This window comes from Nannospalax galili, unplaced genomic scaffold, assembly GCF_000622305.1.
Source record: "Nannospalax galili isolate Female #2095 unplaced genomic scaffold, S.galili_v1.0 scaffold237, whole genome shotgun sequence".
NCBI lineage: Eukaryota > Metazoa > Chordata > Mammalia > Rodentia > Spalacidae > Nannospalax > Nannospalax galili.
The window spans coordinates 1,651,964-1,668,616 of NW_008339924.1; the positions used below are offsets into that span (position 1 = coordinate 1,651,964).

Sequence of the window (16,653 nt, forward strand, 5' to 3'; positions counted from 1 at the left end):
CCCATGCCACATCACAGGCAAGATGGGGGTCAGTCTTACCTGCAGGCAGCAATTCATCATGCGGACAACAAAGTCGAACTGCTGGTGGTCCAGGACTGCTCGGTTCTGCTGTACATGCAGGTGCAGCTCCTGGGCGAGGCAGCGGCGGGCAGCTCGCCCCTTTAAGGCCCTGAGCACAGCTGGGAGCAACTGGGAGCAGAGACAAGGGGAAACATGGAACAGACAGCACAGAAGGCAGCGCAGGGAAAATCCTCCCCAAGGTCAATGCAGAGGCTCCCAGAGCCCATGCTCCCAGCAGAGGAGAACAAAAGCCCATGTAAGTCAGGTTTCACTGACTGATACAGACCAAAGCCTCCAGTAGACCCAGCAACTCAAGTGACAGTTCATGAGGACAGAGACACAAGGTGCTCGTACTGCCCACTCTCAAGCCAAGTGAACATGTACTCTAGAGGACGGCCCAGCAGTAATACCACACAGATGTTATAAGGCCTTACAAATGTTATGGGAACACTGTGACAGGCAGAACATCATGCAAGGCAGTTATTTTAAGTTAAAAAACCAAGCCAGGCATGATGGCTCGCGCCTATAATTCCAGCACTCAGGAGGCTAAGGGAAGATTATTCCACGTTCCAGGCTAGCTTTGTTTATGTAGGTAGTTCCAGGCCAGCCTGAAATACAGGCTTTTCTTAAAACTCTCCCTGCCCCAAAACAAACAAGAAACAAAATAACAACAACAAAACATGACATGTACAGATCTACACTTTTACAGGTCTACACTTTTTAAAAGAGATGTTAACGGAAAACTCAGTAGTTGAAAACTTTAGTCTCCTAATCTCTACATTAAAAAAAATTATGTATTTTTTAATTTATTTTTATTTTATGTATATGAGTGTCTTTCCTGCATGTATGTAAATGTACCATGTCATACAATGCCTGCAGAGGTTAAGAGGGTGTCAGATCCCCTGGAACTGTAGTTATGGACAGTTGTTAGTCAAGATGTGGGTGCTGGGAACCAAACCTGGGTGCTCTGCAAGAACAGACAGTGCTCTTAACCAATGAGCCATCTCTCTAGCCCCTAATTTCTAAATACTTATGTAAACCTTCCTTACTGACCCTTCCTAGAAGGCCTAGACTGCTGCTCACTGTTATGAAGGAGAAGAAACCTGATCTCCTACTGGAACAAAGGCCTGAATTTCCTCTGAGAGCTGCTGCCTCAACCCCAGGTCAAACGTCCCACCTGGTAAGCCTCACCTTTTTGGCCTCAAGCATTTTTCCCTCAAACACATAGGAGATGCAGTTCCGTACCACCTCCAGACGACGAGCGCTATTGATGTGTGGCCCGCTGCATCGCTCTAGTATGGCCGCTGAAAAGACAGGACACATCCATTTTAACCTCTGTCCCTATACCCATCCTAGACCAGTCTGCCTTCCTTTCCAAGTTACACACTCATGGGGGGCCCTGAGGGCACAGTGGTCTTCCTCTCGGCCTTCACAGCTGGGGGTGCACCCTGCATTTTCGCTGCAGCCTGGTCCACAATCCACTGAATGGTGCCCTCATCTAGCCGAGGGAAGGGCCGGGGGGTCCGCCTCAGGTGACTGGCCTCTCCTGGCCTCTGCACTTTGTGCATTGCCACAGCTGGGTACGGGTTCTCCTGAGGGAACATAGGCAAGCATTGGCTGGCAGGTGGGGCCAAAGTGCTACCATGATCTCCCCTGATGTCGCCCACCATACATTCTTATAAAGCTGCTCCGCTAGTTCCTGAACATGACGCAGGACACGCTGAGGATGGTTCTCATCTGCACGCATCCGTGCCACCTCGTGGGCCACCAGCTGAGAGGGATAGGAGGCAGGATTATGAGGGTCAGTTGGATGGGTGGACAAGGGGCAGGTGGGCAGGCAGGGACAGGGATATACCTCATCAAACAGGTCTGTAGGGCGGTAGGGGACCCCACGTTCTGACACAAAGCCTGCAAAGGCCATACCCTCCAGCACCTTCATCAGGAAATCATCCTCTACCAGCCCCCGCTGGCCCAGGAACGCTGCCTGGGAGAACACCAGGAAATTAGTCCCTTGGGGATTCATGGAGTATACCTGCTACCTCAGCCCCAGCCCCAGCCCCAGCCCCAGCCCTATAGCATACCTTATGGAAGCGGATAACAGGCTCTGGATGAATGCGCACAATGTGCAAGCACCAGCGGTAGCCCTGCAGGAGCTGAGCAAAAAGCCGAAGAAAGACAGCACGCAGCTCCTTGTCCTGGGAGCACCGGTCAATGAAAGTGTGTGTCAGGCTCCCAGGACCCATTTAGGGATCCTGGGCACTTCTCTCTACTCCCACCCACAGCCAGGAGCAGAGTTTCCATGTACCTCTGCCACCCTCTCCTGCCTCTCCTACAGTGCTTCTTAGCCAAATAAGTATTACAAGTACTGAACAAACGGCTTCTCAGTGGCTCTCTTGGTCAAGAGTCCCAGGCCCTTGATGGTTCCTTGCACTGTTCCAGGCATAACCACTACACCTAATTACTTTCAGCTCCTTTGTTCCCAAGTTCTTTCCTGCTTGGGCTGCAGAAGCCTAAGCCCAGCTTGAAAGTAAGCTGTTTTTGAGCACCACCAACTTAGCCATTTAGGGGTACTGGTATCCCTACACCAACGCAGTGGTGACCCCCACCTGCATCTTCAGGGAGGAAGCAGTCGTTGTAGGCGGGGGGAAGGCAAGGTCAGCCAATTCCAGCTCTGGATCTAGGACCTGCGGAAGTAGAAGGGAACAGGGACAGCTGCATAGTGACCTTAGGCTTTGGCTTCCCTGGCTGCCAGGTAGTGCCTCCCACAAGCCCCAGATTCCAGGCCCACCGTGGCCCCAACCCTCACCATGCTCAGAACATTGTGGGTCTGGCTTTGAAGTGGCTCCGGCAGGGATGGAATGTGCACACACTCAGGGACAGTCACTGTCCCTCCATCAAGATCAGCAACAATCACGTCCAGCTGTGCACCAAAGGGAGCAAGTAGTGAGAAACAAACAGGCCTAGGTAATGAAGCAGACACAAAGCACAGCCCTTACCAGTTCCTGGGTCTCTGCCTGGAAGGCTGCGTTGACCCCAATGATGAAAGGCGTGGGTGTGCTAAGGACTTCCAGCAGCTGCGCAGGCAGGATGGGCACATAGGTGAAGCTGCAGCAGGCCCAGAGAACACAGTGAGCCCCGGAGGAGGATCAGGTGGAGGAGCCAGGAGGAGCCAGGAAGAGGACCTAGGCAAAGGGGTACCTGTATCTGAGAGGGAACAGCAGTGCCAGGAGGCCCCTGCAAGCATCTGCAAGACGTTGGTAGCTCCGGGACAAGAAGAGGACCTTGTGCTCAGTGAGGGCGGCACAGAACAAAGATAGCACGTTGGTGATGCCTGAAGGAAGAGGATAGGCTTGGTGAAGGCCTGTGCTCCTCCCTAGCACTCAGGGAGACCCCACACCAGTGACCACCAGCCCCAGAACAGGAAATGGGGTGGGGCAGGAGAGACAGTCTCACCCAGCTGGCGGAAAAGTAGAGCCACACTACAGCGGCTGACAGGTAGTGAGTCTACCAGTGGGGTCTGAATGACCTGCCGATCACCAGCCCCCAAAGAGATGGTTCTCTGTGGAAAGAAAATGACCAGCCATTCAGCAGTATGATCAGACTTGCATCAGCCCAGAGCACTTGGCCCCAGGTGGGCCTCTGAAGGGCTGACAGACCCTGAGGTGGGACTAGCTTGAATGGCTGGAGGGAAAGCCCACACCCTGTGGCTGAGCAGTACTGCCGAAAAAACAAGGCCGGGGTGACTGCCTCTGACCTGGTTGGGGGCAGGGCCCTAAGTGGGCAGAAGAAACAAAGAATCCATACCGCTCCTTCCTCAACAGAGTCCAGCTGCACAGGACAGACAGACAGAGAGACACCATTAGACAACCTCTGCACATGAGGCACAGAACAAAGAGCAGACAGACACACTGACAAGATCCAGAATCACACACACACTCAAAGATCAAGAGGACAGTGAGACTAAAACGCAGGCCCAAAGGTATAGGTACAAGAATCAGACAAACAGACAGGGTCAAGAAGAGATGGCAAGGGATGGCATCAAAAGCAGACAGGAGTATTCAAGGCCTTGGGCAGTGCTCAGCTGGCCAGACTATGAATAGAGGAACCCCCTCCACACCAGGAAGGCTCATGGTCAGGGGAATAACCAGTTGTCTCTAAGACCCACCTGAGAGCCCCCAGCCAATGGGACAGTGCACGTGAGCAGGTTCCCAATCACGTTCTCCAGGCACACATTCAAGCCCTCCACGTGGATGGCATAGATGAGACCAAGGCTATTCTGCAACAACCAGATGGGACACCATGGTACAGCTAACAAAACACCCCACAAAATGTCTTGCTATGGCGGCCCGCCTCACCCTGAACACTTCTGCATGGTCCAGTCTTGATACCAGCACCAAAGTCTTTGGAGCGAAGAGCTGGCCAGGATTTGCTGGTGCTGTGGGTGACAGCCATGCCTGGCCTCCTTCATCTGCATCCTCCTCCCGCTCTGTGGCATCTTCAGTGCACACCACTTCCTACAGACAGAAGCCCATTCTCCTGTATCTCATTGGAGAATCCCATAACCCCAAGTGGAAGACACAGGTGACTTAGGCAGACCTGGCCCTCCGTAGAGTGGGACATACCCCAAGAGGCAGAATAAGCAGGTCATGGCCCAAGGCTCAGCTCCACATGTTGTACCCCGGAACTTACACTGACCTGTGTAGGGTCCACTGGCTCCCAGAATGTCAAGCAGGCGCAGTAGTGCCTCTCAGAGTTGATGTCAGTAAGGACAGCAACAAAGAAGGTTGGTGGGTTCCTCTCAGGACACAGCTGCCACCCACTGGGCTGGCAAAACTGCAGGGAGGACTCAGCAGTCAGTGCCTACAACCACACTTGCAGCAAGAGTCAGCCCCCCTGTCCCCACCAGCTGCCCTCAAGCATCTATACTGCCAGGGCCTGGAGTCTCAGGGCATACAAGCAGCACCTTGTTACCCAGGGAAAACTTTACCTCTTATCCTCAGCCCTCTTGGTAAGAGACCTAACAGTTCTGGCCTCACTATCTAGGGTAAGTCCTAGGAGAGACATGCTGCCCACCACCACAGTGACTAACTGTACAGTGACATGAGCAAGATATCCTGCTTATCGGGCCAGCTACCCCCAGAGGGGGGGGGGAGCTAGTATCTTATGCTAGCTCCAGGGGAATGGAGTCTGCCTCTGGAACTCACCAGCTCAATGCCCTGGGGGAAGGGGTTGTCCTCCCAATCCTTTTCCGGGAAGCGCTGCAGGATCTGGCCCTGGCCTTCCCCACTCCCTGAGAACAAGAGCAGGTGGTCAGGGCACCCTCTCACCTCCTACCTCCCAACCCCCATACTTCCAGGATTGGCCCAAGCCTCATGGCCCAGGGTGGAAACACCCCCTTCTCATCTGGTTCCAGACCAACCTGAGCTCCTGGATCTACTGTTTCTCTAAATATATTTCTAGGTAGAGAGATCACTACGTAACTGCAGACCCAAGGCCGCCAGAGAGCAAATAGCATTCAGATCTCTCCTCCATCTACCAGACCAGCCCAAACTTTCATGGCACAGAAACCTTCCAGGGAGGGGCAGCAGTTCTGGCTATTCCATAGACCACACAGGATCTTTCCTGACAGCCAACCTGGAGCTTAGGCCCTCAGCTTCTGCTAGACAGTAAGCATGATGCAGATGGCATGTCTAGATGCAGGACCTATTTGGGTACCTTGGAGATCCCCATCACTTGCCTGCCCTGGGCCCATGCTTGCACCTGTCATGTGTGTGGGATTCATGCCTCAGCTCCTCTTATGCTGGGAGTGGGGAACACCAACCACAGCCCCAAATTGCTACCTATCCCCAGCACCTGAAAGAGTTCTTCCCAGAACACAGAGTTTAGCAAGTTCCCACTCCTTGGAATCCTGGAGCACCATTAGGCTCCTCTGTCTATACCCTCAAAGGACATACATACATCTAGGTACAGTCCAAACAGGTGAAATGGAGGTCCCTGCCTGGGACTCACCCCTATACCAGCAAATCAGAAGGAAAACAGGGTCACAATGCAAAGAGGGTCAGGACCTAGCTCCTGATAGGTGAGGGCTTCATTTGCTTCATATACTCATGGAAGATGGAACACTGTATGAAGGAAAGACAAAGGGCTGCCTCACTTTTGCCTCCCACATATACAACTTGAAGACCCTCAGGGCACAGTGCCCTTTCATCCTCTATGTGGCCCAGCCTCAGTGCTGCTGCCCCCACCAGTGGAAGCAGCAGAAGCAGACAGTGAGGGGAGGATGCTCAACATTAAGTCTCCATGGACTATACCACCTCAGCCTGAGTCTCAGAAAGCTTCAATGTGCAGTAGCCCTGCTGGGATGTGGCCTCACATCCATCCAGCCTGGTCTACTTGGACACAGGCAAGCTGAACCTAGGAGTCCAACAGTACACTGTCCCCAGATTCTCTAAAAGCAGAGGAGCTCAGTTACAACCATGGGAAACCACTCATCCCTACAGGACCACGGAGACAATGCCAAGGATGTTAAGCATTGGAAAGGTGGCTGCTGAGCTGGAGGTGGTGGGGTGCAGGGGCCGATTATGACTCACAAAACCTCAGCTTCCTGCTCCCCTTCCCCCCACCAACACCCTGCAGGCGACAGGCAGCAAGACAAGGAAGGGGACAGGTGTCTGCTGGTGTCATGCCTACCTACACACACCCACGCACCTGTTCCACCAAGACAAAACCCCCATGGGGTCCCTCAGGTCCCACCCTCAACAGGCCCAGACAGTACACATGCACACGGCACGCGCGCGCGCGCGCACACACACACACACACACACACACACTCCCTGAGTCGTGGCTCCTCCCCCCACCCACTCCGCCAAGGGCCTCCTTGTACTCGGCCCTAAACCACCATCTGGGCCTAGCCCTGGCTGGCACCCAGGGCTCACCCAGTTCTTGCCACGAGGCAGCAGGCAGAGGAAGGAAGAGGGGGTGTGCAGACAGGGACAGCAGCCTCTGTTCTGCAGCTTCTCCCTAAGGCTAAGGGCTAGTAGCCTTCTAAGGGTTTTTCTCAGCAGCCTCTCCTCCTGGGAGAATAGGCACAGAGAGGATGGTCATCATCCATTGCCACCTCCCCATCCCATCCACCCTGTGAAATACCAACTCCCACTTTCCCCCAGATTTAAAGTCTTTGGAGGGTTCTACCCTCTGTACCCTCTAGCCTGAAGATCCCAAATGCCTCATTAGGGTAGGTGAGTGGACAGCTCAGTGGGCATCTCTTCTGAGCTCCTTTTCTATGCCTTTTTTGGCCCCAAATTTGACCTTCAAGTTTCTGTCCAGTGTTCCTTCCTCTGGGACGCTATCAGCTCTCTATACAAACCTGGAGCCTGTAGTAGGACCTTGAGGACCTCCCTCCATACAGTATAACCCCTCTCCATGACAACTGGTATATCTGTCAGCAGGTTGGGCCAGATGACAAGCTCCAGTGCCTGGCATAGACCACAGCCTAATTAGGGCTTGAATGCAAACAGTCAGCTACATGACCATCCTCCCCACACCCAGCCCCACTCACACCCCACAAACAAACAGTTTCCTCAGTCAGAAGTGCAGAGCAGCTTCCGGAGCCCTAAGGCACAGCAGGCCCTCCCAAGAAGACACACCATGAAGAAGCCCTGCAATTTTCTCCCCTGGCTTCTCTAAGACCCCAGAATCCTGGCTTGCATTTGGTTGAAGGGTTTTGCCATATTCCCCAATGTTTGTCACCCACTCAAGCCCTTTGGCCACAAAGGTGGCTTGCAATGGATGAGTTACCTGCTCCACCAAAATACTGCCCGCTTTAGAGGCAGCAAGAATACCCTCCTTCCCTATCCCAAGAGTGCCAGGACTAATCCCAATTGCATAGCCATACACCATAGGGCAATGCTTTGGGGAAGCCTGTGGAAAAGAGGCACCAATGTCCACTGAAGCAGGGATGGGAAGTCCCTGTTACACTCTTGAATCCACAGGCTGGGGGAGGCCCACCCTAGGGCAACATTGGGAGTCCTGTACTTAAAGCACCTCAGCAAAAACTTCCTCCAGCAGCCAGTTTCATGCATGCTGGAGGCCTTAATGGCAGGCTGAGCGACAGGAGAACACAGACCACTCATTCTGTCATCTGCTGGCAGTACCCCATCACCAGTGTCAGAATCCAATCCCTAGAGGGCCAGCCATGACCCAGTGTGCTGTGGGAAGGTGCCATGGCAGTCTCCGATGGACCCACCACACATCTCACCACACAGCAGCTAGCTATTCCTCCAAGGAGCCTAGCTATAGGGAAACGGAGAAGGAAGGGAAAGGTAGAACCTACCTTCTGCTCCACCTACCAAACCTCAACACAAAGACACAAGGCCCCAGGTCAGCGACAGCAGAAAACATCTGCAAAGGGAGCCCACAGCTTCTTCCGTTGTTCTCCCTGACCTGCCCCCAACCCACAAGCATACCACAGGAGTTTGATCCAAAGCCTTGGACCATTTAAAGCTTGGAAGCGGGGATGGACTGGGAGGGAACGGCAGCCATCCCAAACAGCCCCAACCTGATCTAGAGGGAAGGCAGGGCAATGGGTGGGGACAATAGATGGGGCCCAAGAATGTAGCCACCTCATCATTGCCAGGATTGAAAGAGGCCAGACCATGGAATGAAAGGTAGTTTTCTTGGGTGACGGAGGTCTAGGTCTTCCTCCCCAGCGACAGCAAGAAGAATGCTGGTCAGGTCTAGGCCAAGTCAAGTGTCTCTCTTGCTCCCAGAAAACTGAGCACTGGTCATGCTGATCTCAATTAACAGATCATTTTGGGAACTAGGAAGGGGCATCTATCTGGTCCTCAAGCTGGTCTGGAGCTAAGACAAGCCATACACAAAGTACTCCCTGACTCACCAGTGACTGTGCCAGCTGGCACCCTCTAGGGTGAAAGGGTCACATACAGCTCAGACATTTACCTTCTATATTTTCTTGCCCACTTTCCCTGGTCACCACCTAGTAACCACTAGCAACTAGGATGCTACCTCAGATGGGACTCTGGACCCAATCCAAGGAGCTGAGACAGACACTCAGCATCCAGGCCAGAGAGCTACATGGCAGTTCCAGAGAGGAAGTTCTGATCCAGAACAAAAATAAAGTACAATCTCACTGGAACCCCTCAACCTAAAAGACCTTGTATCCCTGCCCCAATGTCCTAAGCCTGCCAGTACACAGGGGGTCTTTCATCTTCCCCAGAGGCAACTGCCTAGCAACTCTTACACACCTACTGCTCAGATATTAGTAAGACATAAATTGTGTCCTGGTGCTATAGCTTCATAGGTGAATCTTCATCACATCCCCATAGCAGCTTAGGTTAATGTGACTCTCCCTATCCAGATGAGGAAACTGAGACAGAAAGCACAATGACTGGTCCATGGCCACAGAGTGATAAAGCAAGGACAACTAACCCCCAGCGTGCTGCTCCTCTGTGCTCCTCAGCTTCAAGAATCTTTGGCTCCCTTAAAGTAAAGCAGCCCTCAGCTAGCCGTGTTTCCTGGTCTTGATGCAGCCCTCCTGACTGATAGTGACAAAGACATATACTTGGATCCATGAGAACAGAGAGAAGCGGAAGGGTACTGAAGAGGGTCTAGAGACAGCGAAGATGCTGAACAGGTTTCCAAGTACGTGTAGGGGCCAGCATGTGAACACTAGACAAAGGAATAGTCTTAGTGGAGGCTTAAAATAAAGAAAGGCAACGAGGAAAGTTTAGGTCCCGAATGGTCACAGTGACAACTGGACTAAGACGCGGCAGAATAACTATGTGGAAGGGATCACTGGAACGTCACCTCTAGGACTGAAGGGCTGTCTAGTGTGGGCACACTACAGACACAGTCCCTTTGCAGTGGGATCTGACAGCCAAAATGCAAGTCCCAGCCTCTGTGCCAGCTTAGACCCATACTCAACTTCTCTGTGCCGGATCTGCTCTACAGATGGGGGCAACGGCAAGGCAACCTCAGTGGGCTGTCAGGAGGAGTGAGATCATGCACACAAAGGGTTGTGCGGGGCCTGGCACACTGACCAACACCCCAACACTGCTCTCTCCAAAGCTGTTGCTGATGTCATTGTCAGGCTCTGTTTTCTCGTAACCCCTGGGCTGAAGGGCTCTCAGACACAGGTGCTAACCCCAGATCTGGACCCCCCAGACATGAGCACCAGTCACCACACTGGTCCCCCACCAAGGGACCAAGGGTTTGGCTTGCAGGTTTGGATGGACAGGGCGATCGCCAGGAATGCTTTTCTCCAAGTCTGACACTTCCTCCTGAAGTCCAGCTCAGATACAACCTCTCCAAGAAGTAGCCCGAGCCCCACCCCCTCAATTGCACCCCATCAAGCGAGCTTGAGGCTTCAGACCTTAGCATTGGGTCAGAGGCTGGAAAAAAAACCAACGTCCCGCCCCCCTCTCTCAACTCCCCGGACGCGGCTGCCGGCAGCATGCCAAGGTAGGGTGCGCCCATCCCACCCAACTTGGGAGTCAGGGAGCTGGAGCTGCAGCAGGGCCCTCCCATCTCCCACCTCCCAGGCCGCGGCCACACGCCCCTGCCCATCTCCGTGGACCGACGCAGGTGCTGGGGCGGCCCTCACACAGGCCAAGCAGTCCCGGGTCCTCGCGGGCGCTGGCGTGGCCCACAAACGCTGAGGTCACTTTTCCCCAGCCCTGACCACTCGGCCCCCAGCCCTGTCCCACGGCCGCCGACCCCGTCCTGAGGACCCTGTCCCGAGGCTCCGGGCCGCGTCCCTCGGCGCTCAGCCTAGCACTCACCGCGCGGGTGCGGCCCGAACGCTACCAGCACGAAGTAGTCCGCGAGCCGCGCCATGGCGAGGGGCGCGGGAGGGCTCCACGGCTCGGGGACTCGAGGGCGGCGCGCTCATGGCCCGGCGCCGGCCCTAGGCTGCGCACTCGGGACACCCCCGGCCCGCTCCGCCGCCACACTAACTAGGGCTTCCGGCGCCATCTTCCCAGCCAGCCGGCCCACCCGGGCGCGCCGTGCGCCTGCGTGGTGCTGCCCCTCCCCGTGTGGGTGGGGCCTCTGACAACACGCCTCCATTGGTCCATCCGGCGGGAGGCGGGTCCCTAGAGCGCTGCTCCGCCCACCACCTCCTTTGCAGGACCAGCCCAGCCAGAGGGCGGGTGGAGCAGACGGCGGCCGGGGCGGGTCACCCGTTCTGGCCGTGCCGCTGTCCTTTCGACCCGAGACACTGGGCAGGGCATGAATGGGCTTCGCAGTGGGGTCTGAAGCCCTGGAGCGTAGAGAGGCTCGGGCCCCGCCCTTGACGGGGTGGGTGCGGAGAATCGCAGTCTGGAGAGGCGGGGGCGTGGTCCCGAGGCTCCCTCGGGGTCTGGCCAGAGCGAGCCCAGGCCCTGCCCACCTGCCCTGAAGAACCGAGCCGGAGAGGAGGGGTGCAGGACTTCGCCTCAAAAGTTGCTACCCTTGCGATGGGAAAGGGAGAAACTTCACAGGGCTGCGTCCCGCTAGGGATCTCCATATAGGTGGGTGGGACGTCCAACACCAGTACTTAAAAAAAAAAAAAAAAAAAAATCACTTGCTGCATGTCCCAGCCTTGAAGAACAAGAGTTCTGAGCGCGAAGGGTACCTGGGGGTTACGGGTGGCCAGGCCTCCCGCAGTAACACAGGAATAGGCATAGGCCTGGACACGGAGAGAGGCAGGGTCCTTGACCTGGGAGATCAAAAGGCGTGGCTGGGCTTTGTAGAGGAGTTCCACTGCTGTAGGAACTGTAAGAGGAGCTGACGTCTAGCATCCTGTTCCCTCGACCTGTAGAAGCTGAAAGGTGAATGAAGCCAGCTCAATGAGAAAGAAGTCCAGCTAGTGGTCATGCAAGCCTGTAACGTCAGTACTTGGGAGGCCGAAGCAAGAGGATCATGAGTTCCAGGCCAGCCATCTACTATCATAGGAAGACCGTGTCTCTCAAAAGGGTGGGAGGGAGGTCGGGGAGAGACTTGCCAGGAGCCCCCTGTCAGGAGACAGCCCTTGCAAGTGTGAGGTTACACAGGTTATGAAATTCTCCTTTCTGCTTAAGCTGTGCTTGTTGCTTTGAGTTGGCTTCTGTCAGTCACTAAAGGTCCTCTCCAACACTATTAAGTGAAGAAGGGGTGGCTGGCAAGTTTGGGTTGGTACCTGAGCCCAGGACTGGCTCCCTTCTAGAGACTGACTATCAGGGCCCTGCACCCATTCTTCCTGTGACTTTCCACCAATGGTCGCATCCTAGCAAGAGTCTTTCCCAGCTTGTCCTCAAGTGCCTTGCTGCTAAGTTGAGCACCCTGCCCCCTGCACTGTCCAGGTCACCTGCTGCTGGCCCAGCCTCCTCTCCTCAAGGGCCTATAGTCTCTTCAGAGCCTCCTCAACTAAGTTTAGGCCTCCATCAAGAAGCCAGTCTCCTTAGCCCACAGACCCCTTGGTTCCATACATCTGCCTTTTGCCCTTTTATCCCACTTCCACCATACACACATACTTCCAGTGCCTGTTGTCTTGCAGCCTCCTGCCTCAATTTTTCACCATCCCCTTCTAACCCAGAAATATAATATCTTAATAATCCACATCAGCCAAGTGTGGTGGCACACACCTTTAGTCCCAGCAGTCGGGAGGCAGAGGCAGGCAATGCCAACCTGGTCTCCATAGTGAATCCAGGTCAGCTGTGGCTACAGGTCTCTAAAAGACCCCCCAAAAATCAATACCTTGCTGAGCTGCACCTACTAAAGAAAGCAGAGTGACCCATGGTGACACAACTGCTTCACCCTAAGATGAAGATGGACACTCCCCAAGCACACTACATGGCCTGCTAATATACAGTCAGCTGTATTTTTGGTTTTCAACATCCTAGATTCTCTGAGCCCACTTCCTGTGTCTCAGGGATGGTCAGCTGCCCTCTCTTTCCTAGAGAAAAGCATGACCATCACACTATAGACCCCAAACTTGCCTTTCTACACCCACCCTCCTTCCAGAGAGGCCTACTACCTACCTGTCCACCTCCCATTGCTCCATCTCAGTGCCTCCTCCATATCCGGTCTTTCCTCATCTTTCAAATCCTTGCCATCAGGATAAAACCTCACTGTCATACTTTAAAACACCCAGTTCCTCCCTTGATGAAGTTGCCACCCCTTTTGTCTAAAGCATGTCTCTAGTCTTCCCCAATGTCACCAGCACTAGCCAACTCTAATCCCAGTTCTGGCTCCCCTGGGAACCTCTTTTCTACTTTCCCTGTTTCTACAATCAGCAGTGCTGGAGCTCCTGCCCATCACTTCCAGCTTCTCCAAAAAAGTGAATTAAAGAAGTGCTAGGTTCTCCTCCTTCAAGGGCACATGGACAGTTGTATACAGCAAGCACCACATGGGACCACAGTGGGAGCCTCTAATCAAGTTGGGAGGAAAACTCAAAGATCAGAAGATAGCCCTCTCCTCACTGGCAGGGTGGGGGTGGGGGATTGGACAAGGTCAAAGGGACAGCAACTGTTCTGTTATCCCAGGGTCTGAAAGAAAGAACATAGGGGACTTCAATCCTATCACTTTCACCCAAGCTTACCTCTACCTGTCCCAAAATTAACAATTTATGAAGCTGTGTATGTTGGTGTATTCCTGAAATTCCAGCACTTGGGAGGCTGAGATTTTTGAGTTCAAAGCCAATCTGGCATACATTGTGAGACACTGTCTCAAAAAATTAAAAAAAAAAATCTTAAATGGTTCTCTAGATTTGATTCCTGGGACCCACATGGTAGAAGGAGATAATTGACTCCTGCAAATTGCCCTCTGATTTTTGGCACATGCATACCCATACACATATACACACAAATAAATAGATGTAGTTCTAAAAAATCTTTTTAAAAAATCAGTAAAGGGGGGGCTGGAGAGATGACTCAGTGGTTAAGAGCACTGGCTGCTCTTGCAGAGGACCCCAGTTCGGTTCCCAACTCCTACATGGTGGCTAACATCCATAACTCCAGTTCTAGGTGACCCAACCCTCTCTTCTAACTTTCTTGGGCACTGCATGGGTACACTTATGTACATGAAGGCAAAACTCATAAAATAAAAATAAACACAATTTAAAATAAAAAAGGGGCCAGGTATGGTGGCTTACGCCTTCAATCCCAGCACTTAGGAAGGAGAGGCAGATGGATCTCTGTGAGATCAAAACCAGCCTGGTCTACATAGTAAGACCAGGTCAGCTGGGGCTACATCAAGACTATGTCTCAAAAACAAATGAACAAACAAACAAACTGATAAAAGGCCAATGAAATGGCTCAGCAGATAAAGGTACTTGTCAACAAGTCTCACAACCTGTGTTTGATCATCAGAACCCACATGGAAGAGAGAGCTGACTCCTACAAGTTGTCCTCTAACCTCCAAATATACGATGCAGCACATATGTTTACACACACACACACACACACACACACACACACACACAATAGATGAATAAATGTTTTTAATTTTTTTTCTTGGTCTTTTTTTTGAGATAGGGTCTCCCTGTAGCCCCAGCTGTCCTGGAACTCACTATGTAGACCAGGCTGGCCTTGAACTCACAGAGATCTGCCTGCCTCTGCCTCCCGAGTGCTGGGATTATAGGTGTGCACCACCACACCTTTTTTTTTATTTTATGTGTATGAGTGTATTGCCTGCACGTGTATAAGTGCACCCATGTCATGCAGTGCCAACGGAGGTTCAGAAGAGGGTGTCGGATCCCCTGGAACTGGAGTTATGGACAATTGTTAGCTGCCATGTGGGTGCTGGGAATCAAACCTGGATCCTCTGTAAGAGCAATCCATGCTCTTAACCAGTGAGCCATCTCTCCAGCCCGAATAAATATAGTTTGAAAACTGATAAATACTGGGAATTTATATGTATTTTGTCTTTAATTAAATTTTTAAAATTTATTTTGTATGTGTATGCCATGGGACTTATGTGAAAGTCAGAAGACAACTTCCAGGAAGTCAAATTCAGGTCATCAGGCTTGGCAGCAAGTGCCTTTACCTGCTAAGCCATCTTGCCAACCGATTGAATGTGTTTTTCCTTATTGGTGGGTGAATAATATGATGGTATTTGTATTTTGGATGGTGCTGCCAGCAGCAGTATAAAGACAGACTGAGGGTAGAGGTGGGCTAGTAAGAGGAGGCGGAGCTGCAGACTGGTTATGCCAGTAGCATCCTCTGCTCGCCTCTTCCCTGCTGTTCCTTCACAGTTGTCACATTGATTCTGTACTCAGCCACACAGTCTCTCCCTCTGCATTCTCTTGGATGATACTTAACAATAACTCTAAGAACCTAGCCCTGAAAGCTCAAAACTGTTTCTCTAACCCAAGTCCACAAGGCTGGAGGCCCCCTGGACAGCCTCTTCCCATGCTCTCCAACAGTTCCCTGCTTCATCAAACAGAAGTGCTGTGCTCAGATCTGGGACCTCCTTGTTCCCTTCTTACTCTGCCTAGTTTACCTCTGACCTGTCTACTTTGTCATCTCACCATCCTTTCCTGCCATCTTCTCCAGCACCTGCCTCAGCCCCATGTTCACCTGCCTTCAAGGACATCACTCTATTTATCTTTGAGGTACTTGAGATGAAAACCAGGATCTTGTAAATGTTAAGTGAGCACCCTACCACTAACCTACATTCCCAACCCTTGGTTTGGGGTAGGTACAAGGTCTTGCTATGAAGCCCAGACTGGCTTTAAACTAGATATCCACCTTCTGTCTCCTGAGCCCTGGGATTATGGGTATGTACCACTAGGCTCGTTACTCCTTTTTTTTTTTTTTTTTTTTTCTTCTAACATAAATGAGACCACTCTTCTACAACTGATAAAAATAAGCAAATAGGTGTGTGCTGGTATGTCCCTGTTTTTCTCATGAGGTAAAGCAAGATCTTCAGCATGGCCTACATTCAACACTCATTGATGTATTCATCCGGCAAATGTTTACTGAGTGCCCACGTGTGCTCAGCAGGAGGGACAGAATGACAGATCCTGGGGGAACCCAAAAAAGGACAGGAGTAGGGGCAGGGTGAGACAGAAAGAGAAACACAGATGGAAAAAAGAGATGCTTCGACAGTCAAAATGTTTATGGCAGTGGGGATAAGATAAAGGGACTCTCAGGCTGACAAGCTAAGAACCAGTAGCACCAAATCCATTATGGGTGGACGGTGGCTTGGTGAAAGCTTTGTGGAGAACAGTATGACACATGAACTCACAACAGTAGGCATTTTATTTGTGGAAAGCCTGAAAAATCACCAAATTTCACATTAATGAAGAACTGGTGGGGTGAATGTAAGCAAAGGACAATGATATATGTATGAAAATGTCCTAATTCATTAGTTTGTACACCAAAGGTTAATAAATCTGGGGCTGGAGAGATGGCTCAGCAGTTAAGAGCACTGACTGCTCTTGCAGAGAACCTAGGTCCAATTCCCAGCACCCACATGGTGGCTAACAACCAACCATAACTCCAGTTCCAGGGGATCCAATGCCATCTTCTGACTTCCTCAGGCATAGCATGACATGGGTGCACTTACACACATGCAGGTGATACACTCATACACATAAAATAAAAATAATAAAAT

At 52.2% G+C, this 16,653-nt stretch overlaps 1 protein-coding gene across 8 annotated transcripts in view; it reads right to left on the reverse strand.

The window, feature by feature from the left end:
- The window catches only part of Sbf1 (SET binding factor 1), a 28,440-nt gene extending 17,334 nt beyond the window's left edge, over window positions 1–11,106 (reverse strand). For 3 of the 8 annotated variants that reach the window (XM_008834761.2, XM_008834762.2, XM_008834756.2), the window contains exons 1-17: window positions 10,860–11,085; window positions 5,265–5,350; window positions 4,750–4,893; window positions 4,416–4,574; window positions 4,226–4,336; window positions 3,865–3,888; window positions 3,514–3,619; window positions 3,259–3,391; window positions 3,057–3,165; window positions 2,867–2,980; window positions 2,667–2,744; window positions 2,142–2,255; window positions 1,916–2,044; window positions 1,733–1,831; window positions 1,448–1,652; window positions 1,252–1,364; window positions 40–189 (exon numbers count right to left, since the gene is read on the reverse strand). In XM_008834761.2, the coding sequence (XP_008832983.1) occupies window positions 40–189; window positions 1,252–1,364; window positions 1,448–1,652; window positions 1,733–1,831; window positions 1,916–2,044; window positions 2,142–2,255; window positions 2,667–2,744; window positions 2,867–2,980; window positions 3,057–3,165; window positions 3,259–3,391; window positions 3,514–3,619; window positions 3,865–3,888; window positions 4,226–4,336; window positions 4,416–4,574; window positions 4,750–4,893; window positions 5,265–5,350; window positions 10,860–10,914 (1,929 nt within the window). In that variant the 5' untranslated portion in view covers window positions 10,915–11,085. Of the gene's footprint in view, window positions 1–39; window positions 190–1,251; window positions 1,365–1,447; window positions 1,653–1,732; window positions 1,832–1,915; window positions 2,045–2,141; window positions 2,256–2,666; window positions 2,745–2,866; window positions 2,981–3,056; window positions 3,166–3,258; window positions 3,392–3,513; window positions 3,620–3,864; window positions 3,889–4,225; window positions 4,337–4,415; window positions 4,575–4,749; window positions 4,894–5,264; window positions 5,351–10,859 lie in introns of all 8 variants that reach the window. The other 5 variants (XM_008834763.1, XM_008834759.1, XM_029564348.1 and 2 more) reach the window with 3 other exon arrangements.
- Window positions 11,107–16,653: the final 5,547 nt, after the last annotated feature.